At 45.9% G+C, this 27,006-nt stretch overlaps 1 protein-coding gene across 3 annotated transcripts in view; it reads right to left on the bottom strand.

The window, feature by feature from the left end:
* Positions 1-3,328: 3,328 nt before the first annotated feature.
* LOC135383979 (phospholipase A2 hemilipin-like) overlaps positions 3,329-27,006 on the bottom strand; it is a 99,737-nt gene continuing 76,059 nt past the window's right edge. For all 3 annotated transcript variants that reach the window (XM_064613253.1, XM_064613254.1, XM_064613252.1), the window contains exons 4-7: positions 26,097-26,260; positions 16,920-17,079; positions 7,541-7,699; positions 3,329-3,579 (exon numbers count right to left, since the gene is read on the bottom strand). In XM_064613253.1, coding sequence (XP_064469323.1) covers positions 3,378-3,579; positions 7,541-7,699; positions 16,920-17,079; positions 26,097-26,260 — 685 coding nt within the window. In that variant the 3' untranslated portion in view covers positions 3,329-3,377. The remainder of the gene's footprint in view (positions 3,580-7,540; positions 7,700-16,919; positions 17,080-26,096; positions 26,261-27,006) is intronic.

Here is a 27,006-nt window from a genome sequence, read left to right as displayed (position 1 = left end):
AACTAGCCTGTGGCCTGCGGCGTAGATAGTGTGGTAAGCCATTAACACGTCTGTGACTAGGGATGCGGATGGGCCTCGTATGCCGGAAGTTTCAATTGCTTGAAGTGCAGATTTGGAGTCTGTAAAGACTGCCCATTCCCGGGGTGGAAAATCAGCGATGTGTTGTAGAAAGAAAAGGATGGCATAGAGTTCCGCAGCTGTGGAGGAGGTTGGATGTGAAAGGCGTCTTCCGTGCACGACGCCTTCGGATGGAATGACGAAGGCTGAGGCGGACTTGTTGTTTCGCGATGCGCCATCAGTATATGCTGCCGTAAACGTAGAAAACTTCTCGTCTACCAGAGCATGAAAATGGGCTCGGAGGACTTGAGGTGGGACCTGATCTCTTATTTGCAGAAGGTTTGGGAGGCGTACAAAAGTGGGCGGTACCGGTAGAGACCAGGGGGCTTCCGGCGGTATAGTGTCCTTAGTTATGAAGCCAGTGAGAGTCTGGCGTGTCCTCTGCGCTACTCGATAGAAGTCGCTTCCAGGGCGGTATCGAATTTTCCTGAGTAGCGGGTGGCGGGGAATGTGAGCACGCAAACGGAGGTAGTGCCGAGCCGTTTCCCGTTCACGGAGAACTTCAATCGGGAGCTCACCAGCTTCAGCCAGTACTTGTCGTGTTTCAGCCATTCTTGGAACTCCGAGGCATCGACGAAGGCTTCGAGCAAACAGGGACCGAAGCGTATTTAATGAAGTTGTTGATATCCTGTGCAGAATAGGAAGGCTGTAAAGCACAGTTGCCCTCACCAATGCCGCGTGAACCGCGAGCAGGGAACGCTGATCACAGCCCCATCCTGGGCCAGAAAGATGTTGGATTGCGGGGAGCCATCGCTGCACTTTAGTTTCAAGGTGTTTAATGTGCCGAGCCCAGCGCAAGTCCGAGTCGATTACCACGCCAAGGAAGCGGTGAAAGCGTACTGGTTCTAGCTTCTTTAAACCAAGCCAAAGTGGGAAATTGGCCATAGCTTTACGCGTGAAAGGGAGCTCGACACACTTTTCGGGTGAAAGGTCCATCCCGAGGTGCGTCAGGTACGTGTGGATATTGTTTAAAGCGAGCTGCAGGCGGCGCTGGAGAGCCGGGCGTGATTTTCCTACTGTCCAAAGGGCGACGTCATCTGCATACACGGAGAACGACACTTTGCGAGGAATTACTGATTGTAGGCCGGCCATCACCACGTTAAAGAGTGTCGGGCTGAGAATGCTTCCTTGGGGGACTCCTTGGGGAACAGGATGCTGAGGGCTTTGGCCTTGGGACGTACGGACAGCGACAGTTCGGTCCGTAAGGAAGTCTTGGAGCCAGATGAAGAGCCGACCGGATACTCCAAACGAGCGCAAGGCATGCAGCACACAAATGTGCGAGACGGTATCATAGGCGCGCTTGATGTCGAGGAAGACCGATCGGACGATCCGTCGATGGGCTCGAGCATGTTGAACTGTAGAGACTAGGTCGAGAACTGGATCCATGGAGCTTCGGTGGCGACGAAATCCAGCCATTTCGTGAGGGAACGCACGTCGTTTTTCGAGCCACCAGTCGAGGCGATGCAAAACCATTCTCTCCATCAGTTTCCCCACACAGCTTGTCAGGCTCACCGGGCGAAAGGAGGATAGGGCTGAATGTGGCACGAACTTCTCTCCTCCTATTTAAGATGAATCAGCACCCATCACCTCTTTGCCCAACGTGCAACGTAGAAGCCGATGTGCCACACATCCTCATTGCCTACCAGCGGTACGAAGATCACCGATCGAGTCACCGGCACCGCCTTGCTCATCTAGGCTACCGAGAGCTTTCCCTCGCGGTGCTACTTGGCCCTACCCAGCACGGTGAAGTCACCTCTGCGCTGACACGATTCCTCCGGGAATCTAAACTCCTGTGCATTCTCTGATACGTCCTATGCGCAACGATTAGTGAAGGACCTGTTTCTTGTGTATTTTTTTTATAATTTTCTGTATCCCAGCTGTTTGTATCTTCTTTTGTTTGCTTGAAAGCTTTAGGGAATAGCAAGCGCACATCGTGGCTAACTTTTCTCTCGTCTCTTTTCTTTTTTTACTTTGCATTAAACATATACCCCCCCCCCCCCCCCGTTTGGGCGTCTAACATACCTGGTCTGGCGAACAACTTTCCTGGCCGGTCGCATCGGTGTTCGATATCTCATTAGCAAACATACGATAATTAACTTACTAAGAAAAGAGTTTTAGGAAAAACTGAGATGGCAGGATTGAAGACCGTCGTATAGTCGAAAGCTGTTCCAGCTAAGTTAATTATCGAATTTTAGTTTATTAGTCATCGAACACCGATACGACCGGCTAGGAAAAATGTCCGCCAGGCCAGGTATGTTACACGCCCAAATGGCATACGTACGGCTCTCATAGATTTTTAATAAAATATCTGTGGCGCCTAAAAAAAAGACACCCTGTATAGTATACATGAAGGATTGTGATAAGACATAACGTCGCATGTGCAACGCACGCTGTATAAAATCTGACCGAGTTGAGGTACATAATTATACCTTGCATACCCCTATATTATTTATTTATTTAATGATTCCACTGGGACCCGTGAGTGGTATCATAGTAGGAGCGATTAACACGACGAAGATGCATGCAATCAAAGATTAATGGAGGTGGAACCGTAATTATATTGAGGAAGTCTGACAGCGGCTCACATTCAATTACACTTTGTGGGAAGGAGTTCCAATGGGAAGAGCACGTGGGAAAAAATATTCTTAACTACGTTCATGTTACACAACGGTTCATGTAGGCGTTTACTACGTCATATTCTGGTACATTCAGATTCAGTAGAAGTCAAATACTCCTAAGCGTGACCATTAAGTTGTTCGTTAAGTATGAGCCAGAACATTTTCATCTGTTGTCTTTTAGCTCGAGCTCATAATCGAGTAATGTTAGCATACTGAACTAATTGTGTTGGAGAATCGTACGTCTCAAGTTTATTAAAAACAAACCTCATTGCCCTTCTTTCTACCATTTCAAACTTTAGCTTTTTTACTGTTCTTCTGGATGACATACGGGAGAGCAATACTTGAACATTGACCTAGTAGGGGTAGCGTATGCTACCTGTCGAACATCAGTTGATGCCTGCCCTAGCGTACGTGGTATTAAATTCATCTTCTTTAGTGGCGTTTGCTTAACGTAAGCAATGTGCTCTTTCCAGGACAATTTGTTGTCTACAATTACTCCTAGGATTTTATGTTGGTCGACGTGTTGTAGCAGTATGTTACACCCTCATCCCTGAGCAGCGCAATGATAATAATAGAAGAATCGCTGACTGGTGTGTAGATACATTACGTTGTTTATTTTTGTCACTACGTGCATCTCACGTTTCAAACATTTTTGATCACCTTCCAGTTGACAACCGTCTCTTCCCTCTTGGTTAACGTCATAAAGGGTGTGGCACTAGGTCCCCATCTCTGGATGTAATCTCTGGAAAAATTCGGGGGTGGAAATTCTTGCCAGGTTTCTGGTGCCGACTTTTCCACAGTGTACTTGGTACATGTTTTCTCTCCGAAAAGCTTGTCTTCAGGCCTACATCAGACAACAGATCGTAAAACATCTAATCAGACGTTGGAGGAGATATAACAACTACTCATATGATATCCAAAACGATTTTAATGGTGTGCAGAAAGATACAGTTCTTTCCACGTGCTGTTATCAGAATTAATGAGAAAGAAGGACTCGTTATTCAATTAAACAATCAAAAGGAAAGAGAGATTCCTAGAGGACGCTATTGGTAGTACCTTCAAATGCTCGATGTAGGCTGCTACAACATTTATTGCACCACTGCCCTCATCAAAAAGAAAAAGAAATGAAGGCAGTGGTGCAATAAATGTTGTAGCAGCCTACACCGAGCATTTGAAGGCACTACCAATAGCGTCCTCTGGAAATGACGGGGTTCATGTTCCACTAATTCTCGAGGACAATTTTTCTTCAAAGGAAGCACGAAAGTATATAAAGTATATACGAAAGTATATACATAGAACCGTAGCGTAGGTATAAATTATGGATAATGCATACAACATTTACGGTCTGGTATCTGGATCTTTTTATTTGTTCGTATTTTTTTCTGCGTTTTTAGCGACACATTTCTGTGCCCGGCCTGTATCATCTGGCACTTGATGCATACTAAACCGAAACCTAAAGAAAATTCATAACTGTGTTTGCTTCCTGGCATAAGTAAAGGTTAAAGCATCTCCCAAAACCTCGGATAGTCGATCTGCCGCGTTAACAAATCAATCAGAATGCTCGTTACGTAATATGCATGACTAGCGTATGGCGAATCATCCGCAAAAGACGTGACAGATATGTGACAAAACGTGACAGGCAAAAGCCAAGGAAGTTGGATTTTAACAATTCTACCCTAAACGATAACCCCTGCTTGCGGTAAAATGAAGTATATCATGCACCGGTGTATTCGTAATCTAGACGAAACCCATTGTCATATAACGATACCGTTAACGCCATAAAAGGTCACTGAATCTGTGTGAGTAGTCGCCCTGGTAGCGTTAACTCAACAACAAAAGAAAGCAGACCAATCCGGGTGTTCCCTCTGGGTGTCCCAGTATGTGTGCTTCCACACCGCGACAGCAATTTGAACTATGTACTCACCGGAGGATGGACGGACGAACCACGCCTGTTGCGGATCGTTCATCACATTCTCCCTCTTCCGCCGAAATGGAAGCATTTCCGCCTACAACTGTCATTTCCCTCTGTTGTCGATAGGTGGCTTGGAAGAAGGCTGATCCTAAAGCTAATGAGGAGGTTACGCCTAAAAGCGTTACGGATTTGCTGTATTGATTCTGATATCATGAACTGAGGCGTATGCTGCGGCATGTGGCAGTGAATCAACTCGACTTTTTATTGTGTCAACTCCCTGCGGTCTGAACACAGCAGATATTTTCGATCGTGTTGATGGCCGATGACAGGTACTTTTCGTATATGAAAAATATGAACTATGTGTCCGCTACAGGACCCTGCGTGCCTCCACTTACGTTTTCATCGACAGCCATTATTTAATTACGTCTTTCTTCCTTTCATAAAATTTCGTTCGTAATAAAATGTATCACCGTAGTTAGACGGATTTTGTGGGGCACCCCTTGGCCTCAAAAGCCTTCCAGAAATTAATGTGACAACTAATGCATTTTATTCATATCACTTGTTACATGAAGTTACTCAAAACATGATTAATCCGAGTCACATGCGAAGCACGATATCTCTCTATTACAGATGTTGCTCTGCTGTTGTTACAAAAACGAAAGAGAATTGGACCCCGATACCCAACCTCCTTCGTTCTTTCACATGCAGCTGGTTTTTTAAGTTTACCTTCGTTTTAACCAGTCTTTAGGTTACATGTTAACCTTCACCGGAGAATGACATTCACATATATGCTACACTTTACTCTTTGAAACATGCAACCTAAGCAAATTGGAGGGGGGGGGTAAGAATTTATGTTACGATTAGCAGAACAAGTTGGGAGACGAGTTCAATCTCTCCTCACTTTTTTTCCTTACAAACAAACAAGCAAAGCCTATTCAAGATTAACAGAGATCCACACTCCGTGAAGAAAGTCCCCGGCGCGTGGCTTATAGCTCATTCATGATGACCAACAGAATGTCGCGAAATTCCTTTTCATTTTTCAATATGATTTCAAGCTGTATGGTCGTTAGAATGAACTCACCCACCTCTCCCCACTCACCTCTCGTTTCATGAAGCGTAGCAATGCATATATCGCCCCTCATAGCTCATAGATTGTAAATATTATTCTCGAGGCGCTGACCATGTCCTGAGCGTTCCACGCCATATTAAATTTTCCTACCACACAGAATGAACTTTAGTTTATGCAGTGACTTCTCGTTTATTTTATTTTCTTCGTCCCAAGTAAGACGCCTTAGGTAACCCCTTTGTATATTTATGTTTGCGCCCTCGAAAAAAAAGAAAGAGCCGTGTTGATAACAAAATTCAGAGATTACCTTTGGCTACGCGCGATGGTCTAGTACTAGATAGATAAAGTTATATTTTGCGTGATCTTTTGCGGGAATATTTCTAGGTGCGTCGACGAAGAATCTCAACGTAGACTTCATTGAACACTTCCGCACACAGAACACTTCTGAACACAGTTCTGCAGGATAGGGGCAGAAGTTCTTGAGAACCAGAAAGTTGGCGTTCAAAATATCTACACTGTGCTCCTTCTCCAGAAATCTCTACACACTATACCGTAGCGTCCAACACGAGACTGAGCTCCCGTTAGTGGTACACAGTTGACGTTTGTGAGGCACACAGGCGTTCTTTTGCAGCTACCACTTTGCTGTGAAGCAATCTAGGACCCCTCGCAACAATGAAAAAAGTACCTTGAACAGCATTTTCACGGCGCCACATGCGTGTGTGCCTTCGACCTAAAATACTTCGCAAAAATTCCGAACGTTCGAAGATTGTGGTCTCAACAATTCATCTTTGTTGTTTTCATCAATTCCACGATCAGTAAGCGCCGCGGTAAATATTAACTTCTGTTAAATAACCGGCACCGCTTTGCTGGCTGTTTGTTCATTTCATTTACTTCACCTCAGTTGCTCGATATACTTTGCTTAGGGTTTGCGTAGCACGCAGCGGTTGGCCGCCGCCTTTCCACAGGCATGGTTTGACCTCTGTGTGACAAATCTGCATGCAGGAGACGAAAAGTGAATGGCTTCTATAACAGTTACCTGCATATCCATCATCTACCTGTTGTTGCTGTTGTTCTACCTGCATTGACGAACTAAGTCCATCTAACGACCAGCCAACAGGCTACACGCAGGTTAGTTCCTCTCTTCAAGCGCGCTGCATTCAATTGAATTATCAGAAAAAGGAAGAAAAAAGAACCAATTGATTGCGGTGCCTGACGAACCAGACAGACCCCCTCCGTTTCTACTTCCCAAAAAAGAGAGCTAAAGAGCCCATGATAGGCAAGCCTGAGCGATGGGCAAGAACACGTAAACAAACACAAAACACGAAGGCTCAATTTGAGCCTTCGTGTTTTATGTTTGTTTACGTGTTCCTGCCCATCGCTCATGCTTGCCTATCATGGAATTTATCCACCAGCTAGCCTGCATTTACGCCATTCTGTCAAAGAGCTAAAGAGCTACTCTGTGACTGCCCCTTCTGCTCTGGCGCGCTACGTAATGTTGCAAGTGCAACGAAACGCAATGATGAAATGTGCAAATACCTATGTTAAATGGAACCCATATAGCTTATACCACGACCTCGAAATCATTTCGAGCTTGAATGTTCGTGCAGCTATGCAAATTTGCGATTTGCAATTGGCTACAATAATATGTCAAATTTCAGTTGCAGTCGAATGCATAAATTATCATCGGAAGAGTCTTGCAGCATCCAATTCTTCAAATGGAAAATTACATAACAATTTTATATTGAAAGCAATCTGCACTACGTGCTAAAGCAATTAGAGTGCGAACTGTGCTAAAGTAGGTAGGTGCGAAAGTAGGTATGCACTTACGTGCTGCTGTCCTTTTCTTGTGTGCAGTTCACAGGGTGCGCCTTTGCAAAGCACGGTGTTTGAAGCACGTCGAAATACATGGCCCCAACACGACCAGATGTGTCAGACGGGTCATTCAGTAGGCATTTGTAAAATTTGCTGTCGTCGTCACAGTTGGTCCTGTACACCAAGTGCAATTGGTTCAAAGCATCAGTAAAGTATCGCACTCAATAGAAAGGTTTTAGCTCTACCGTACGCAGCCGCCTTGTGTACGTGTGCGTGTTCACACTGCGCACGCGCTATATGCAGAGCCATGTTCGGCGCTCGCATAGTGTGCACCCGCTTGCTGCCTGCCACAGAACGTCAGCGGACGAATACATGCGCAAAAGCTCGCGTCGTCACGCATTTTATTCTCAATCATGCAGTATTTTCAATTCATGTTTTTAAGCGTTGTGTCGCTATCGAACGTCTCATCTGTATTGTAACCAGGCGCGGATCTAGTTCAGGATGACCACCTGACCACCCTCAATTTCTGCCGTCACCATGTGCATCATATTGTGCAGTGTAAGCAGAGTGCCGTTCTGGACAGATCCTTACACCCCGAAGAAAAAATCCCGCATACGCCTCTGATTGCAGCTCATCGTTGTTCGTATCTCCATTTGTAGTTTTTTTTTATTCCGTGTTAGCGCCGCGATGCAACTGTGGCTATGAGCGGCGTACATATGTGGAAAGGTGGAGAGAGGACAGCAGGAAGGAGGGAGTGGGGGACAGGGGGTTAGTATGCGTCCTGGGCCGACTTCAAGGGGAACTGTGCCGACATTCGTCTGGAAAGTCTTCGGGAGAAAGTCTTCGGGAAAGACCCAGGGAAAACCTCAGACAGCACAGCCGGTGACAGGACTCGAACCCGTCTCACCTCCCAGTCTCGGCGTGGAAAGCTATTATCGTAACCACTATGCCACGGAGCTTGTCCATTTGTAGTTGGCTTCTGGTTTTGATACTTGTGTCCACTAAACGAGAACGTTGTTGTGCGGGGAAAGAAAATTGGCCGCGATGGATCGGTTGTAAGCGTGCGCGTATACTGATCCCAAGTTGAGTCCTCGGTCATGGTCGACGACGACAGCAACTTGGTGGCAGGGTGGAAGTTGCTTTGACACGCCTTCTTACGCGAGGGACGTCAATTACGGTGTCCCGTGCGCTGAGAGTTCGGTGCACGTTAAGGAACCCTCAAGTGGACAAAATTAATCCACAGACCGATAACTGTGACGTCGCTCATGGTCACAGTTGTCTGGCGACAAAACGCTAGTAGTTGCCAATTATCGCATTGCGCGAGATCAGCGCTACGAAAGAGACAAGACATAAGGAGAGTACACATTGTCCACCGTTCCTTATGTAGCGCAATTTTTCACGCAATACCAGATGACCAACAGCTCCAATAATCGACGCTTTAGGCACGGTATTTCACCAACGGCGGTAAAAAATCGTATGAAAGACCTACGTATCCTGAAAATTATGGGGTCAACAGTATTTGCCTTCTGCTAAGATTTACCACGATAGAAATAGAAACAGAAAGAAAAAAATGGAAACATAGGTAGCGCTGGTGCGACCAGCTGTTCCAGGACGCTTGACGTGTGAAAGCGCTGAGTGATTTAAAGATTATTTCAGCACGTATGTTCTTGAGGTAGGTCGGCGGTGCACACAGCGCAGGTTGCTGGTGCTGCCTTGGCCAGCTTCCCAGTACCTTCTCAACACTAAAAGGTCGGTTGGCAAGTTCCGCGAGTTTACCACGACTTATGACCACTTTGATAAATTTTCTGTTGCAGCAAATTCAAGTTTCTGAATTGAACTCCGAAATCTACCACGTGAACGTAACGTGCGTCTTTTTCTTTTTTAACATAAAGATCATGTCGCATTTTCCCCAATCCGCTACGAAATGAGTTCCGTTTCACGATGGTTATAGATGAAAAAAAAAAGAGGGATAAAGAACAAAGTAGCAAAAACCGTCGTTTCGAGACGCGCAACATGTCGGCTGCCGTCAGTTCTCCCTGAAGTTAATGCAAGAAGCGGCGAAAGAAAGACATAGATCTGCCCCATCAGTGTCCTGTTCCGTGCTTCTGCTCATAACAGCAGCAGGGTTACACACCAGTTATCTGACATAACAGTGAGAAGGAGACAGAAGGAGGCGTTACATCGTTTTCTTCCGCCGCTTGTTGCATATTCTTGAAACTTAGTGGAGGATTGACGGCGACCGACAATTTCGGCTGCTCGAAGCCAAGGGTGTCGGCCTATTTTACTTATTAGCGATTACCGTTGTAGCGCGGAATGTATTTTCTGATGAACGCGGCTAAATCCGACATGCTGTCTCTGTTCCTGAAAAAAAAAAAAAAAAGCACGGTACGCTTCTCTTGGCGAATTGCGGAATTCCGTTCAATTTGTTGGGACAAAGGATTGATGAAGGTGCTCGTAAACCGTGACAAAAGTTCGCTGAAGGTACCATTGACTTCATAATTCTATGGGTAATTATATTTTTAATAGAATTTTTAACACGTTAGGTTAAACGCCCGATATACAGGGTGTTCAAAATTAAGCTTTCACGAGCGCTACTCAAACACAGCGATGACAGGGAACCGGATGATAACTTTACGCAACTTGTGTAAGAAACAGGTGCTGCTAATTATGTAGCACCTGTTTCTTACTCAAGGAACAGAAAAATAGCACCAGTTTTGCTTTTGTTCGCCTATTTATAAAGTGCTAGTGAAACCTTAATTTTGAACACCCTGTATATACAGGGTGGTGGTCTACGAACCATGATGGAAATTCATAGTAAAATACGTAGGCCCCGGAGAGACATACGGTCAAGGGATTTTTTGATGCCAATAACTTTGACCGCACATATGGGTAACATTTTTATTTCATTTCAATTGACGGAAAGTTAATTTCTTGAATTGAACTCCGAAATTTCCCAAGGCAACCTAAAGTTTTCTTTGCGGAAATGGGTTCCCCTTGGTCATTTTACTTAGTATAGCACATAATCCCACTCGTAATGCAATGGCAATTGCCAAAATAAATTCGCCGAAAATCCGTGGAAATAAGCCTTGGCTCCGCCTCTTTTTTGACGGCTGTAGTTTGAGCGCCAAGCTGCGAAGAAAGGAGGTTACATTAACACGCCACACGAGGGGGGAAGGGTTACAAGCCTTACCCACGGAACAAACACGCACGGTGAGTGGGAGAATCAGAGCTATCTTATCAAAAATGAGGTCACCCGACGTGTTGACAGGTAGGAAGGAAATACATTTTTGGAGCGTTTTGTACTCCGGCCTCAGTGAATGCAGTGAACAAGTAAACGGCAACGATGGCAAGCACCGTGTATTCCAACCCAGAAAAAACAAGGATGATCATTGCTCAAGGGGCCGCAGGTATGGACTATGACAGAGCAGTCCTCAAATACAGTGAAATGTTTCTATGTACTAGGGTGGTGAGCTCTTGTACCATAAGGCGTGCATTTTTGAGACTGTCCACAACAGGAAGTTTCCATTCTGGTACCCAGAGCCGGTCACACCCAATCACTGCCAGTGGGTCGAGACAAACAAGATCCTGAAAGAAGTAGGAGATGATCCCCACGTAAGTCTGCGCACCCTGGCAATGCGAGTACAGACATCAAAGTCAAGTGTGTTGAGGATACTACACAAGCACAAACTCCACCCGCACCACGTGAGCCTTCATCAACATTTCCAGCCGGGCACAACGAGAAACGGCTGGATTTCTGTAACTGGATCCTATGTCAGACCGAGGAAAGCAGAAACTTTGTGACCAGGGTCATTTGGACTGATGAGGCCCATGTCTGCCATAGCGCTCAAGTGAATCCCCACAACGCGCATTATTGGAGCCAGACAAACTCACACTGGCTACGGGACTGCAAGCATCAGTACGAGTGGGGATTCAATGTATAGGCCGGGATTTATAACGGAGCCATTATTGGGCTAATCTTTTTCCACGGGATCCCTAAATGCCAACCGCTACTGTAGCGAAATTTTAGATGTCGTGTTCAGCTTTGTTGATAACCTGCCTCTTGCTGAACGGACCTGCGTATGGTTCCAGCACGATGGGGCTCAACCTCACAGCGCGCGGCGTGCATTACAGCTGCTCCGTCAGACGTTCCGGGAGAAGTGGGTTGGCCGATTTGGTCCAGTGTCATGGCCCGCCAGGTCTCCTGACTTAACGCCTATGGACTTTTACCTCTGGGGTCGCATCAAAGACGAAGTATACAAAAGCGAGCAACGATCGCCGGCTGACCTGCAGGGGAAAATCACTGCTTTCTGCTCGTCGCTCTCCAGATCCGAAATAAAAGGGCCGCAAAAGACACAATTCGGAGAGCCCACCTGTGCATTGCAGCCGATGGCGAACACTTCGAACACTTTTAGCCATACCTGGTGCAAGGTGATATTTTGCTTTCGCAAATTTCGTTTTGCTTTCAACTTTCGTTTTTTTTTTAAAGTTGCTTTGTCTTCTATTGTTCATGGAAACGTATCCTGTATGCATTGAAAGTGTCGCTAATGATAACCCAATAAAAGTACACAGGAAGTGTGTTGAATGTGAATATATCCGCAACACAGGTTCATGACAATAAGGTCGTGCAGAAAAACTGCAAGACCGCTATCTGCGGTCATAGTGAAAACTGACGCGTACAGGAGGAGCGGGTTCACGCGCACCCAAAAGCAAACAAACACACTGAGCAAAAAACGAATAAAGGAGAAGAGCGCGACCCTGAAACTGACGTGGGCAAAGCTGATACCTGGCAGCGGAACTCTTCTGCGGGTTGGGCTTGTAACCCTTTCCCCTTCGTGTGGCGTGTCAATGTAACCTCCTTTCTTCGCAGCTTTGCGCTCAAACTACAGCCGTCAAAAAAGAGGCGGAGCCAAGGCCTCATTTCCACAGATTTTCGGCGAATTTATTTCGGCAATTGCCATTGCATTACGAGTGGGATTATGTGCTATACTGAGTAAAATGACCACGGGGAACCCATTTACGCAAAGAAAACGTGAGGTGGCCTCGGGAAATTTCGGGGTTCAATTCAAGAAATTAATTAAAAATTAAAAAAATCAAAAATGTACCAATATGTGGCAAAAGTTATTGGCAGAAAAAAATCCCTTGACCGCATGTCTCTCCGGAGCCTACGTTTTTTACTATGAATTTCTATCATGGTTGGTGGACCACCCTGTATATATAAGTAAAATAATAAGACGTGGACTACAGATTGCAGGAAAGTTAACAAAAACTAGTTTATTTAGTGGGTAATCTAACACAAAGTACTTTTCACTAACAGAACTAACACAAATGACTTTTCAGGGACTTTCAGGGATTTTCTCCGAGGAGTGCGGTCATCATCCGTGGGCCATTGTCCGGCTTATCGGGAAATTTCAGAGCAGGGTGGGTACTGCTTCGACAGGGTACTGAAAGGCAAGATAGTTCCCTGTCGAAGCAGCACCAACCCTGCTCTGAAATATCCCGCTAAGCCGGACAACGGCCCAGGGATGATGACCTCACTCCTCGGAAAAAATCCCTGAAGCTGACGACCGCCACGTGGCGCACCTCTACCAACCCTGACGTCACTCCAAGAATCTACTTAAGCCATGTACTACATTCCTAACACTTTAGTTCTGACGAAGACAGTGCCACTGTCGAAACGTCCAGCGTTCTTTTAAACGTTTCATAGTATATTATAATCTTTGTGTTAGATTACCCACTAAATAAACTAGGTTTTGTTAACTTTCCTGTAATCTGTCGTCCACGTCTTGTTATTTCACTCTTGTTCAACTTCGCAGCCGTCTGATATATCAGCCTCTTTAACACACACACATATATGTATATATATATATATATATATATGAATGTATAACTGAGTACAGATGGACGCGAAAACAAATAGACTACAAGTAATGAAGAGACTTGGGAGGCCGTATAAGGGTTAAAAACACTTGCTACTTTTATTACATTAATAATTAAGGGGGCGCTAGGAATAGATTTACAGTTAGGGGTCGACGTTTCGGCAGTCAGCGCTGCCTTCAACAGAACTAAACTTGGAAATAGGTGACAAGGGTCACCCACCCTTGTCACCTATTTCCAAGTTTAGTTCTGTTGAAGGCAGCGCTGACTGCCGAAACGTCGACCCCTAACTGTAAATCTATTCCTAGCGCCCCCTTAATTATTAATGTAATAAAAGTAGCAAGTGTTTTTAACCCTTATACGGCCTCCCAAGTCTCTTCATTACTTGTAGTCTATATATATATATATATATATATATATATGTCGCCATGCCAGTACTGGACAGCTGTTTTGGCCTTATTGGGCCATCGTCAGCAGTACACAGGCAGGCAACGTTTGAGTGGATGGCGTCAGAAGGTCACGTGGCACTGCTGCCGCACTGCGTATGCTAAGCAAGGTGTGCTGCGTCAGGGTGTGCTAGCACACCCTGACGGGAGGAATCACGTGCCACGTGACCTTCTGACGTCATCCACTCAAACGTTGCCTGCCTGTGTACTGCTGACGATGGCCCAATAAGGCCGAAACAGCTGTCCAGTACTGGCATGGCGACGTTTGACTTAAAAACACGTGCAGCCACAAAGCTCCTGCAAATTTTTTTCCTGATATATATATACATATATATAATGCAGGAAAAAAAGCCATTAAAGAAAGAAATAAATGATACTAGACGTGTTTGAAATTCAAATTTACAGATTAATATGGCTTCTATGGCTGCACGCAGAGAAACAGATACTCATGGAACGATGCGGCAGAACCAGAGGACACGTGTTTCGCCGTGTTTGCGGCTCATCGGCCCTGGGTAGCTGCGCATCGTTCCAAATTGGCAAACCGGGGGTCACTCAGCGAGCGACATACACCTGGGAGGGTGACTGAGTACTCCTCAATGCCACAGTGCAAGCCAGTGAATTGTAATGCAGGAAAAAAAGCCATTAAAGAAACAAATAAATGATACTAGACGTGTTTGAAATTCAAATTTACAGATTAATATGCCTTCTATGGCTGCACGCAGAGAAACAGATACTCATGGAACGATGCGGCAGCACCAGAGGACACGTGTTTCGCCGTGTTTGCGGCTCATCGGCCCTGGGTAGCTGCGCATCGTTCCAAATTGGCAAACCGGGGTCACTCAGCGAGCGATATACACCTGGGAGGGTGACTGAGTACTCCTCAATGCCACAGTGCAAGCCAGTGAATTGTAATGCAGGAAAAAAAGCCATTAAAGAAACAAATAAATGATACTAGACGTGTTTGAAATTCAAATTTACAGATTAATATGGCTTCTATGGCTGCACGCAGAGAAACAGTTACTCATGGAACGATGCGGCAGCACCAGAGGACACGTGTTTCGCCGTGTTTGCGGCTCATCGGCCCTGGGTAGCTGCGCATCGTTCCAAATTGGCAAACCGGGGTCACTCAGCGAGCGATATACACCTGGGAGGGTGACTGAGTACTCCTCAGTGCCACAGTGCAAGCCAGTGAATTGTAATGCAGGAAAAAAAGCCATTAAAGAAACAAATAAATGATACTAGACGTGTTTGAAATTCAAATTTACAGATTAATATGGCTTCTATGGCTGCACGCAGAGAAACAGATACTCATGGAACGATGCGGCAGCACCAGAGGACACGTGTTTCGCCGTGTTTGCGGCTCATCGGCCCTGGGTAGCTGCGCATCGTTCCAAATTGGCAAACCGGGGGTCACTCAGCGAGCGATATACACCTGGGAGGGTGACTGAGTACTCCTCAATGCCACAGTGCAAGCCAGTGAATTGTAATGCAGGAAAAAAAGCCATTAAAGAAACAAATAAATGATACTAGACGTGTTTGAAATTCAAATTTACAGATTAATATGGCTTCTATGGCTGCACGCAGAGAAACAGATACTCATGGAACGATGCGGCAGCACCAGAGGACACGTGTTTCGCCGTGTTTGCGGCTCATCGGCCCTGGGTAGCTGCGCATCGTTCCAAATTGGCAAACCGGGGTCACTCAGCGAGCGATATACACCTGGGAGGGTGACTGAGTACTCCTCAATGCCACAGTGCAAGCCAGTGAATTGTAATGCAGGAAAAAAAGCCATTAAAGAAACAAATAAATGATACTAGACGTGTTTGAAATTCAAATTTACAGATTAATATGGCTTCTATGGCTGCACGCAGAGAAACAGATACTCATGGAACGATGCGGCAGCACCAGAGGACACGTGTTTCGCCGTGTTTGCGGCTCATCGGCCCTGGGTAGCTGCGCATCGTTCCAAATTGGCAAACCAGGGGTCACTCAGCGAGCGATATACACCTGGGAGGGTGACTGAGTACTCCTCAATGCCACAGTGCAAGCCAGTGAATTGTAATGCAGGAAAAAAAGCCATTAAAGAAAGTTTGCCAATTTGGAACGATGCGCAGCTACCCAGGGCCGATGAGCCGCAAACACGGCGAAACACGTGTCCTCTGGTGCTGCCGCATCGTTCCATGAGTATCTATACATATATATATATATATGTATAAAGAGAGGAAAAAAGCCATTAAAGAAATAAGTAAATGACGCTAGACGTCTTTGAAATTCAAACTTACAGATTAAGATGGCTTCTATGGCTGCACGTAGAGAAACTTATATATATATATATCAATTATCACTGACCGCTCTTATAGTGTGCTCCATTCATGTCGGAAGGCTACGCGTAGAGTTCCAATTTAAAGTACATTTTGTCACAAACTGACCTGAATTGAATTTCTTATCTCTGCTCTCATTTCAGTTTAATTACGTAAAATACTTTCTGAAATCTCATGTTTCTAGTGCGATTGTTACTTGGACACGCTATAGCTAATATGCGTTGAATGGTAACACATCACCCATCGTAGCGCCAGAATTGTTCCTGTCCTGAGAATGTCAGTTGCGATCTCGTACTACCAATGTCGAAGCAACATGCCACACCTTATCTTTCTACTGTAGTAATCGATATCTGGTACACGACGGTAATGGCAACGACACGTCACGCCCTTAGAAATGACCATAACCATAGCATGAACAGCCATAATATAGACTTCTGAAGAAATCTTCCAAAATTGCACAGCCACTACTGCACCACTGTTTTTGTTTCTTTCTTTGTTGTTTGTAGGGTTCATCTTGCTATGATTATGGATGCAAGCGACCAAACTGAACATGGCCTCTTCTTCTGTCCTACGGTAACATCCTGAAGGATGCCTTTTCCGATTCCGCTTTACTATTCCGTGAGACGCTCTGTGCCAGAGAAGGAGCGCTCAGCTGCTTCACCTTTGCTATGCCTTTGCAGACATTCTATTAAGCCATAATGTTTCTATGCTTCTCTCCGGAAAAGTACTGTCCACAAGAAAAGAAGTGCTAACATTGTGTACGGGTACTTGTTCGTGATCCCATGTTTTTTGCCAAAGCCTGCGATGTTGTCCTTTGAATGGTCATGCTCTCTGCAGCACCGGTCTGTTGATTGTGCTTCTCCAAGGTCATTGTAGCCTGTTGCTATGTTACCACTCCCGCACCATTTCGTCCCTGAAAGGGGAAAAAGAAGAATGTTCATACGAATGTTTTGAATAGGCAAGAAGAAGGAAGGTTCTGCCAGAAGATAAGCTGTCGCCTCTTTCTGAACTTTTCGCCATTCGCAACTTCACTGTCGCGAGGAATAAATACGTCGTTAGAAGAAATGGTTTAAACTGCGATTGTGGAGTGGTTTCACGGATCGGACAGACGCTTACTGTAAAACATCCGACACCTCTCTGTGTCACTGCTGACTTCTCAACGGGTCATTCGCACATTAGAGGATTACGCCATTGTTACGGGACGCTTTCACGGTTTATTATTTTCCTTCTCACTTGGAGTGAAGCACAGCGCTCCTGTGTCATTTTTAAAAGATTGGAGATATTGAAATGAGCTTATTTCCACATGACAGACGATAAAAAAGGAGGGGCAAGTTTCTAAACGCATATTAAGGGGGTCGCGGCACGACATCCCAGTTTACCCCAGATAAACGTAAAGGACTGTTCTTTGCACCGATGTGAGCCTGCATTCGAGGTTTTACAGCTAAGAGGGCAATAGAAGCGTAGAAAGTTGAAACCGCGAATAGCGAAACTCACCCGGCTCTGACATCCCAGCACGTGAGGCAGGTCACGTGCTTACGGCTACCAATGGGAGCTCTGAGGTCTCTGATGTATGTGCTTTACTCGGGCGTGTGTTCGAGGGTTTGTATCTCGCTGAGCACTCTGGGGTGTAGTACAATACGTGCATGATGTAATGTGCCAGGAAGTGTCACAGCCCCTTAAATTATCATTGCATTTCTGTAGTACTTAAAAATATAGCGCGTGCCGAGATTTCCGATGTTTTCTTCTCCGCGCTACGGTGCATTACTTGGAGGTTGTCGTGACCCCAAATCTTGCCGAATATTGGCACCCTCTATCGGTGCTTCTCACACGCATTCTCATGTGGAGGTGTCACGCTGAATGTCGTCTGCTAAGGCGAGGTGGTTCTGCCCTCTTTTAATTATTTTTACTTTGTTTTTTTTTGCATTTTACTTCTGCTATGGAGCAAGTAGAAAGAATATAGAGTAGATTGCCTAATACTGAAACTAATCGAGGAGTACAGCTTTGCACTTGATTCAGCTTCTAGCGGTTATCATGCTTTTCCCAGCTTTAAGGGAGTCAAAGTTTGTATCATAGCAGTTGGGTTGCTTCACTGACGAACTGCGAAACTTGGCCGGCAAAGCACGCTGTACAGGCGCGGTATCTTACAAGGAAAAGTCGTGATGAACAACACAGTACGATTATGGAATTCCTGATAACAATAAAGGCTCAGAAGCGCGCTCTTATGGTCCTAATGTGTGGTCCGTCCCGACAACTTTTATGCGTACGTATTTATTCACCATTAATGCAGCCCTAAACATCAGCTGTTCAGACAACACGCCTATCGCGCAAGACAGACCAGCGTCCTGGAGTGTTTCGCAGAGTTGTTAATTAAGTAAGTGAAGGAGTACTCACTTCAACGTCAGCTGTTATAAGGCATGCTTCGTTAATACAAATCCCGTCGAGATGGACAACTCGAATTATGGACGATTTCTGTGGGGACCAAACTTTCTCAATGCATTTTTGTCTCAGAAATATGGAAACTCACTCTTCGGACAATGGATGGTAAAACAAGGTACAAACCCTGTTCAGCCTGTGTGTTTTTGTCTCTTTATTAAGGATGCTTTCGGCATGAAGGGCAAGTCGCTCCTCACAATCAACCAGGAGCAGTTCCCAATTCCGAGAACTCCCAGCGCTATCTTGTACAAAGGGAAGATAGCCCTTTTCTCGGTCACATTCCTTCTTTTTCTCGGGTCATACGAACTCGGAGGTAAACGGGGTTATCGGAGTACATTGAAAGGGGTGGGTCAGTCCGACATCCCAACGATTCGAAGTACGCCCAGCGCACTGGCCATAGTGCGGGGATTTGGGCCTGCCTTTTAGTGTAACAACAACTTTATTGCGAGATGATGAATGGGGAGTTTCATCGCCAGGGGCGATACTCTACCCCATTACTGGTGGTGATGCGGGGAATGAAATAATGAGCCCCTTCACAATAAAGATCGAAGTCCTATGGTATCCAGAAAGTGGAGAGAGCTTTTCAGGGCAGAGCGTTAGTGTGCTGGTTGTGGCCAGGGACCAAGCAATTTTGTGAAAGAGAGGGGGCTAGAGTCCAGCTCGTTAAGGGATCCGGAGAGTACGGTTCGGGAAGGTTGGTAGTGTGGGCAATGGAGTTAAGAATGTGCTCTAGATCTTCTACAGCACCGCAATGACTGCATTGGGGAGATTCAAGTTGTCGCAAGCGGTAACGCCACTGCGCTGCAAAAGCCACATCGAGGCGCATTCGATGAACAAATGCGGCATCTTGACGAGAGGTATGACGAGGCATGCGGAAAGCGAGTGCTGGATCAACTCTGCTCAGCGTGGCTGGGGGGAGAATGCCAGCAATCCATTGGCGGGAAGCCAGAGGAGTCAGGAGGCGTCGAAGTACGGAACGACGATCTCCTCTCAGCAGCGCAATACGCGTCCGTCTCGGAGACGGGAGAGCTGCTTCTGCGGTGCTGTCGGCCTGTTCATTCCCTTCGACACCGCAATGGGCTGGAACCCATTGGAGAACCAGCCTGTGCCCTGCTTCGTAGAAGGAGTTGTAAGCCATTAACACATCCAACGTTTTAGTATATGTCGCATTTGTAGTGCAGGCAGCATGCCGTCATGTCAAGCCTCAAGCAGAAAAGGACGGGGCTGAACGCCGCTATGAAACGCAAAATAAGCGAACACTAGAGTCAGCGACCGTCCGAATCCATCTAGGAGGTTAGGGAATCGGCCCAGGATAACTTGGTGCCGGACTTGCCATGTACACCGTTGCTGTTATTCTAGAGGGCGCCGAGAAATGACTGAATATCACTGCCGCGCAATCGACAGCCGTTCAACGTCGTCCATCGCAGGATGAAAAACTATAAGCAGCACTCATGGTGTGGTTTGGGAATGCACGTACAAAAGGAGCTGTCATCAGCTATGAGATGCTCCAAAAGAAAGCCCGCTCTCTTGGTGCCCTGTTAGGTAAGCCTTGGTGGCATCGTAATGTTCAGAACATCCTTGTCTATTTGCGGATTAGGCACCGCATATGACGGGTTCTGCACGGTCTTCACGGATGACTCCTCAACGAAAACTTCGTCATTCTCATCGTTTGTGATATCTTCGATACCGCTCACCCGGGGCTGCCGGTTGTCCCATCGCACCTCTTCGACCTCAGACGAGCTGTACGGAATCTTGCTGTTTTTAGAATATGCGGCCACCTGCGACCCACGGCGATGGGTAGTCTGTACGGACTCCAAGTCAGCTCTTCGATGCCTGAAAACCTCAGGTCTACGCGGTTCACTGGCCACACTTGTGGTAAACATCCTACGCCTACTGAAGTCCATAACTGCCCACGGCCACACCATCGCTTCTCAATGGATTCCGGGTCATTGCGGAATCTCTGGCAACCACGTTGCTGACGCTGCGGCAGCTGCCGCTCACCACCAGGGCAAGTGTGTCCCGATTGTTCTCCCAAGGGGGGACAGACGGTCCCTTCTTCGTGACTGGGCTGCCTCCTCATCCGTCGAACAATAGCGTCGGGATGTCCCGGTCAGTACCATACTGGGAACTGTGGACCCAACATTCTCGTGTCGCTTACAGACATCTTTACCGCGCGTCATTAAGTCCCTCCTACATCGCTTACGGCTGAATGTTGCCTTTACGCCGTACTACCGTTAGCAGATAGGGTGTGTCAGTAGTCCCTTGCGCACGTAGTGTGGTGTGTCAGCGACCGCGGACCATGTGATCATCGCATGTGCCACTTATAGGAGGGAGCGTCACTTGTTGGCAAACACGTTTGCGCGGATTGACAGCCGGCCCCTTGACCTCAGAGTCATTTTGGGACCATGGGACAAACGAAAGCAGATGTCCGTCTTGCGACCCTTCATCAAATTCCTGCAAACTACCGGCCTGATCGACTCTCTCTAAAACTCTGTCAGCGACGTCAGCATCATCCTCATCACCATCCTCTCATTTTCCCCCAATAGCAATGCGGTAGCATTCTGCTCAATGAGCGGAACACATCCCCATATCATCGTCATCATGTATTTCTCTCTCTCTCTCTCTTGCGGATTAGGCTTTACAAGATTTGCAAGAGCATACCAAAAAGTGCGCTCTGTAACTTTATTTGTTTACCTTACTTAACTTTAATCGTTGTTTTCTGTATTTCTTTAATATTCGACAATGTTGACGATGTATACACTTTCACTTATATTTGGTTGTTATTACAATCGCTCAGAAACCCGAGCTCCGAAGGGAGGGTTTAGCATTGAACTTACCCACCACGAGATAATAGAAAGTTTTAGTAGATCGTACGCTATCGCGTTTGCGTACGTAAGAGATAGCGTTGATGGTTCTACGCACGCCCATAACAGAAAGAGTGTCTCGTGCAGTGTACAGAACCACGAACGCCATCCCTTACGTACGCAAGGGCGACAGCGTACGATACACTAAAACTCACTAATAACGATTTCGTTAGCGTTACGTTGCTGCGACATTTCACGCGCGCGTTCATTTCTGGCTCTATAGTGTATACCTCGCGATGGCTTGGATGGATCAACTCAAGAGAGTATTACGTCATTTGGCATAACTATGAAAGGGGAATCTCGCAAGAAACAATGTGGAAGGAGGAAAACGGAATATCTTTTGAAACTCTTAGGATGCCATCTGATGCGCGAAAATGCAGAACGAAATACGAAAAATACGAGCGGCAATGTTTGCCTACATGCTTCCCTCGCTGAAAGAGTAAACTTCCGCAGCTTAGTTCGCCGAGCTTGCAGAAGGCCTGTGAAACATCTCGTCCATATCTTCGTAACCAAAACTTCCGCGTTTTGTACTTGATTGTGCTGCTTTGAAAGGCCTGCGTGCACTTCCCGTTTCTTTAGTAGCATAATCTCGGCGGCGGCGCGTTTGCGCGTAGCTCGCCTGTCTCGTTCGACCGTCAAGTGAAGCCTTCTTATACATCCCCGGCGGTTCGTACGTGAAAGGATGCTTCTTGTTTCCACATGCTTGTTTTTCCATTGATATGTTCGGAGATGCATCCGCAGAAATCTATCTGTAGCTGTCGGGCCAGATCGCGTGAAGTGTAAGAATTCAACGTAGCAGTAGCTGAAGTAATGGAACATCCAATGATGAGCATAACAGTGAAGGCCTTCGAAACGCCCAGCTGTATATTTTTGTTTGAGGAATGACAGTTGATGATGAGGCACCAGATGTGGGGTGAAAGCCCACACGTGGTTCCGTTTCATAAACTACCATTCTTTAAGCACGGATTCAAATTTGCCATGTACGTTCATCACAACACGCACCGTAAAGTATTACACATCGGCCTGTCTATTATGGATTTATGCGTCATAAGTAAAAAAAAAAGAAAAAGAAACGGAAGAAACGAAAAATAAAATAGAGAAGGATGACATTATGCAGGCGGTGGTGGGTGACGTCGGTGTTTCGACAATAGTTTTATTTGTTTTCTTTGCATTTCCTAGTATGAAAGCGCAACGTCAAACGGGATTGTGCTGTTGAGCAACGCTTTCGTTCATACTCCAATAGCGTAACAAGCCGGCCAAATGAATTAATCACAAGTTCATTTCCTGTGGGCGCACTTAAATATCACATTCAAAATTCAAAATTTGGGCCTCGCGTCGGCCCTCTCACCGGGCCTTTTTGCGCCATGTCGTGCCTGTGCTGCCCTAACTGTTTTTCTTTCATTTGCCTTCTTTTTCTCTTCTAATGATGATCTTTACTTTCTGTTTCGTTCCTATTCGATTTTTTTTTCTTTTTGTGGAATAGCAAGCCGGCATCACCCTGGCTGACATTTCCTCTTCTCTCTTTTTTTATTAAACATGTCCCCCCCCCCCCCCCCCCGCATTGGAAAACACGTGTAGCAATGTTATTATTTTTCATGACGATCGCATAATCCCGCATATTCCAGCCCATTTTGTGTCACGTACCGTAAACCAAAATTCCTTCTTACAGATGCTTGGAGTTGGAGTTGGACGGACTAAAAATAATACGGAGAGGTTGAACTTGTCACCTGACAAGTTCTGCTATTCCGAGAAAAAGCTACGAAAAACAACAACAAGGAAAGAGAGATGACTAAGCTAGGCTGTACGGCGCACTGTTCACGGGCAGATGACCGTCAGAGGATCGCGCCACACAGGAACCAGGGCGTCACGTACAGATGAATTAGTACTGAGCATCAAGAGAACAACTTGAGATGAAGTCTACGAGAACCTTGAATGTTGTTCCAGCCTCAGAACATCACTTCTTTCATGAGTTAGTGCGGCCCGCAATGGGGGGGGGGGGGGGGGGGGGGTCTTGCGTTGGGACTGATGTCTTCTGCACTCCATAAAAATATGTTCAGTATTTTCTTCCATAGAAGCTTGTTGGACAGGATCACGTACACTTGTAGCGTAAACTGAGGCTGAGCCCGTGTTTATCGTGTTGTGCCGCAGTGCACGCTGTGAGTTTACGTGTATCGCAGTTTTCTCGCTCCGCTATAAGGAATCGTTAGAGTTTAATAAATAAATAAATAAGTCAAATAAATAAATAAATAATGAACCCTCAAGGGGCTTCTCTTTCCACCGTATTCTCGTTTCACTCTCAGAGATCCCTGGAGTGTACTGTCGCTTCGAGGAACCCTCTCTCTTTCGATTTTCGAAAGGCACTGTGATGGACTTCCCTTGCCATTCCCTTCACTCAAGGAAGAGGAGGGCCACCTCCAGCAGCCTTTGAATGTAACGAGTCAGCTTCAAAAAGAGTGAATGACTGTGGTGACTGACTTTCTTTCTTTTTTTTTCTTTTGTTGTTGTTGTTGTCGTGGGATGCATCTTTAGGTTAAGAGAAGACTGTCACATTGCACAACACATACAGTAGCGTGACTGAAGCGATAAGAGACGGCCTCTTGAATTGCTCTAAGCTCTAGAGATCCCTAAAGCGGAGCGAGAACACGGTGTGTAATGCTAATCCAGCTGCCTAACGAACGTTTTAGCACTTGATGGCAATTGATGTTCAGAGGCTGGAACACAGAATAAGGAACAACAACACAGAAGCCTCAAGTGCCTAAGAACAACGAAAGAAGGACGTCACTGAAAAGGTTAGCCAGCTGTTGGTCTCGAACCCACATCTTCTGGATTACCGGTCCAGGGCTAAGCAATTGAGATAAGCTAACACACCTCCTCAGTGGCTTCCAAGGGTGCGTCATTTGATGGGACGAGCCAACCACTTTCTCACTCACACTCACATTCAAACGACGGGATCTCTTTCTCGCGTTATAAAAGCTGAGCTCAACAGAAAATGTCGGAGAAAAGCAGTCCCAGTGAAGTAGCGACATCTGTGAGTGACTAGTGGCATCGTTTTCATGTGGAACATCCAGGCGAATGCATACGCACATTTGGGCGCCTTTTCCTGTCCACCGTCAATGGCTGATGTCGCTTTTCGTTACAAATTTCCAAACCAGTCGGCGCGTTCAAAATGCAGCAACCTCTATAAGAGTCAATACGCGTTTGATGTACCTTATACCTACTACCTTATGCTGTAACTTGATTATCTTCTTTTGTTGCTTCGGTCATCTCTGTAGGTGAGTGCGGATAACATTGACACTACACGTGTCCGCACGGAATCCGTGGTTATATGATACGCTACCGCGTCCGCGAACGTATCTGAGTACGTCAGCACATTGCATTCACGGGGAAAAATCTACACGATAAGAAAATGTTACGTACGTGTAAAAAATGTACGCGATAAAAATGTACGTGACAGAGGAATTTACTTCTGAGCGCACAAACTTTTTAGGAACATTATGTCATGCACAATGCAATTAACGCAAATGATCGATGGCATATTTGGACACGCCATTTTAGATTGACTACAAATTCTCAATCGCGGCTGCATTTATGTAACGTAAAGGCAGAGACACCGATGCCCATTTGCTGACAGTGATGCGGACATCATCGCGCTCCAGATTTCCTGCGCGCCGTTTTGAAACGTTCGATTGCCGTCCGCAAATCAAGATGCCGCCAGGATAACTGCACCCACGGACATCTCCACTCTTGTTTACTCTGCTGTACGTAACACATTATCGTAAGCCGCAAGTGGCGCAATGTTAGATTTTGTATTAAATTCCGCGTATCTTCGTGAACAAAGCAAAATCGTGAATGAACGTGGTGCAGGTGGTGGTAGTGGTAGTGCTGAAAGGGCTCGCCTTTGTCGGCGTTACAGATGTGGGCAACGTCACGAATGACGCCCTGGGGGAATGTGCGTACTGGGCCGACTCCTAAGGAAACTGCGCCGACATATGTTGAAAGCCCCCATCTGAGGAAAACCCAGAAGAAATGCTAGATAGTACATCCGGCACCAGGATTCGAACCCGGGTACCTCCCAGCCTCGACGTCACATGGCTAGCACGCAAACCACTCAGCCGTGCACAATTTTTTTTTTTTTGTACCACAACATAACTTTTCATTGAGCCAGGTAGCCACAAACACAAAATGCAATTCAATAGAGAATAAACATATAAGAATTATTATTGATGGTGTCCATTGTACAGATGAAGATCAATTATTGACGATTATACACGAGTGCTTTTAAAGGCTTAAAAAGTAGACATGAACTATATACACACATACATAAATATACCAGCTAAGCAAAAGACAAATCACAAGTTCGAGAGCTACATGAGCTCGAACCTGACCAAGAAATTATACAGCCGTACACAGAGGCTTTCAGCCCATGTGCACCGTCGCAACGATTCCCGTGCCCGTGCACAACGATTGCACACAGAATAGATGGGATATTTCCGTTAATATTATGGCGACATGAAAATATGTGATCTCTCGTACCTTTTATTGACAGTGGCATGTACGAGTAATAAATATCTGTTTCATCCAAGCTCTACGTAACAGTACGACAATGTAATTTAGCAACGCTTAGCTCACTCACCAGGGAAGATTGTCAATTCCCGGAGATCGTCACTGAGAGTACGACCTGTGGGTTGGACTCTGAGTACGTTTTTGCAGGACACAAGATAGACCAATATATCTTCATCAGGGACTTTCAAGATAGATTTCGCAGGAACGCGCTTCAGGACATCGTCAACAGCCTCCCTACAATAACAAATGCACGTGGTGACGATGACTGAAGAAATTTGTCAGTAATGCATTACTGTGCTGTAACCATTATAACACCATTCTGGAGCTTGTAAGGGGACGGTGAACTGAACTATGAAGCGAACATGTCATTTTTACGATATTAGAATGAGATATTTAACCGTGAATTTAACTGCTGTAGCGAATTTGACGAAACCAGAAAAAAAAAATAATATATATAAAGTAAAAAATTGTGTGGTCATTCCTCAAACGAGTCGCTCTTAAATACCCCTTAAATCTTAAATAGGTTCTCCCAGATAATCGTAATAGACGGTTCTTTGCACCGGTGTGAGACTACATTTCAAGTTTTACAGCGCAGGGGGTAATAGAAGCGCAGTGAATCGGAAATGCGAATACCGAAACTCACCCGGCTCTGACATCACAGCGCGCGTCGCCGCCACTGAGGCAGCGCTATGCAGGTCACGTGCTTACGGCTACCAATGGGAGCTCGGAGGTCCGTGATGTCTGTGCTTACTCGTGCACGTGTTCGATGGTTTGTATCTCACTAAGCACGATACGTATAAGACTAATTCTTTTTTCCTTAGTACACTGTAGTGTAGTACAAAACGAGCATGATGCAATGAACCATATATGTCAAAGTGTCACAACCCCTTTAATTTCTTCGCGAAAGAAATTCTTCCGTTCAAAAACATAACAAGGGAAGCAAAGAAAATGTGAAATAACCAGTTGGGGTTACCTAGCAT

The sequence above is a fragment of the Ornithodoros turicata genome, chromosome 2, assembly GCF_037126465.1.
Source record: "Ornithodoros turicata isolate Travis chromosome 2, ASM3712646v1, whole genome shotgun sequence".
In the NCBI taxonomy this organism is placed as follows: Eukaryota; Metazoa; Arthropoda; class Arachnida; order Ixodida; family Argasidae; genus Ornithodoros; species Ornithodoros turicata.
This window is presented reverse-complemented; position numbering and strand designations above follow the sequence as displayed.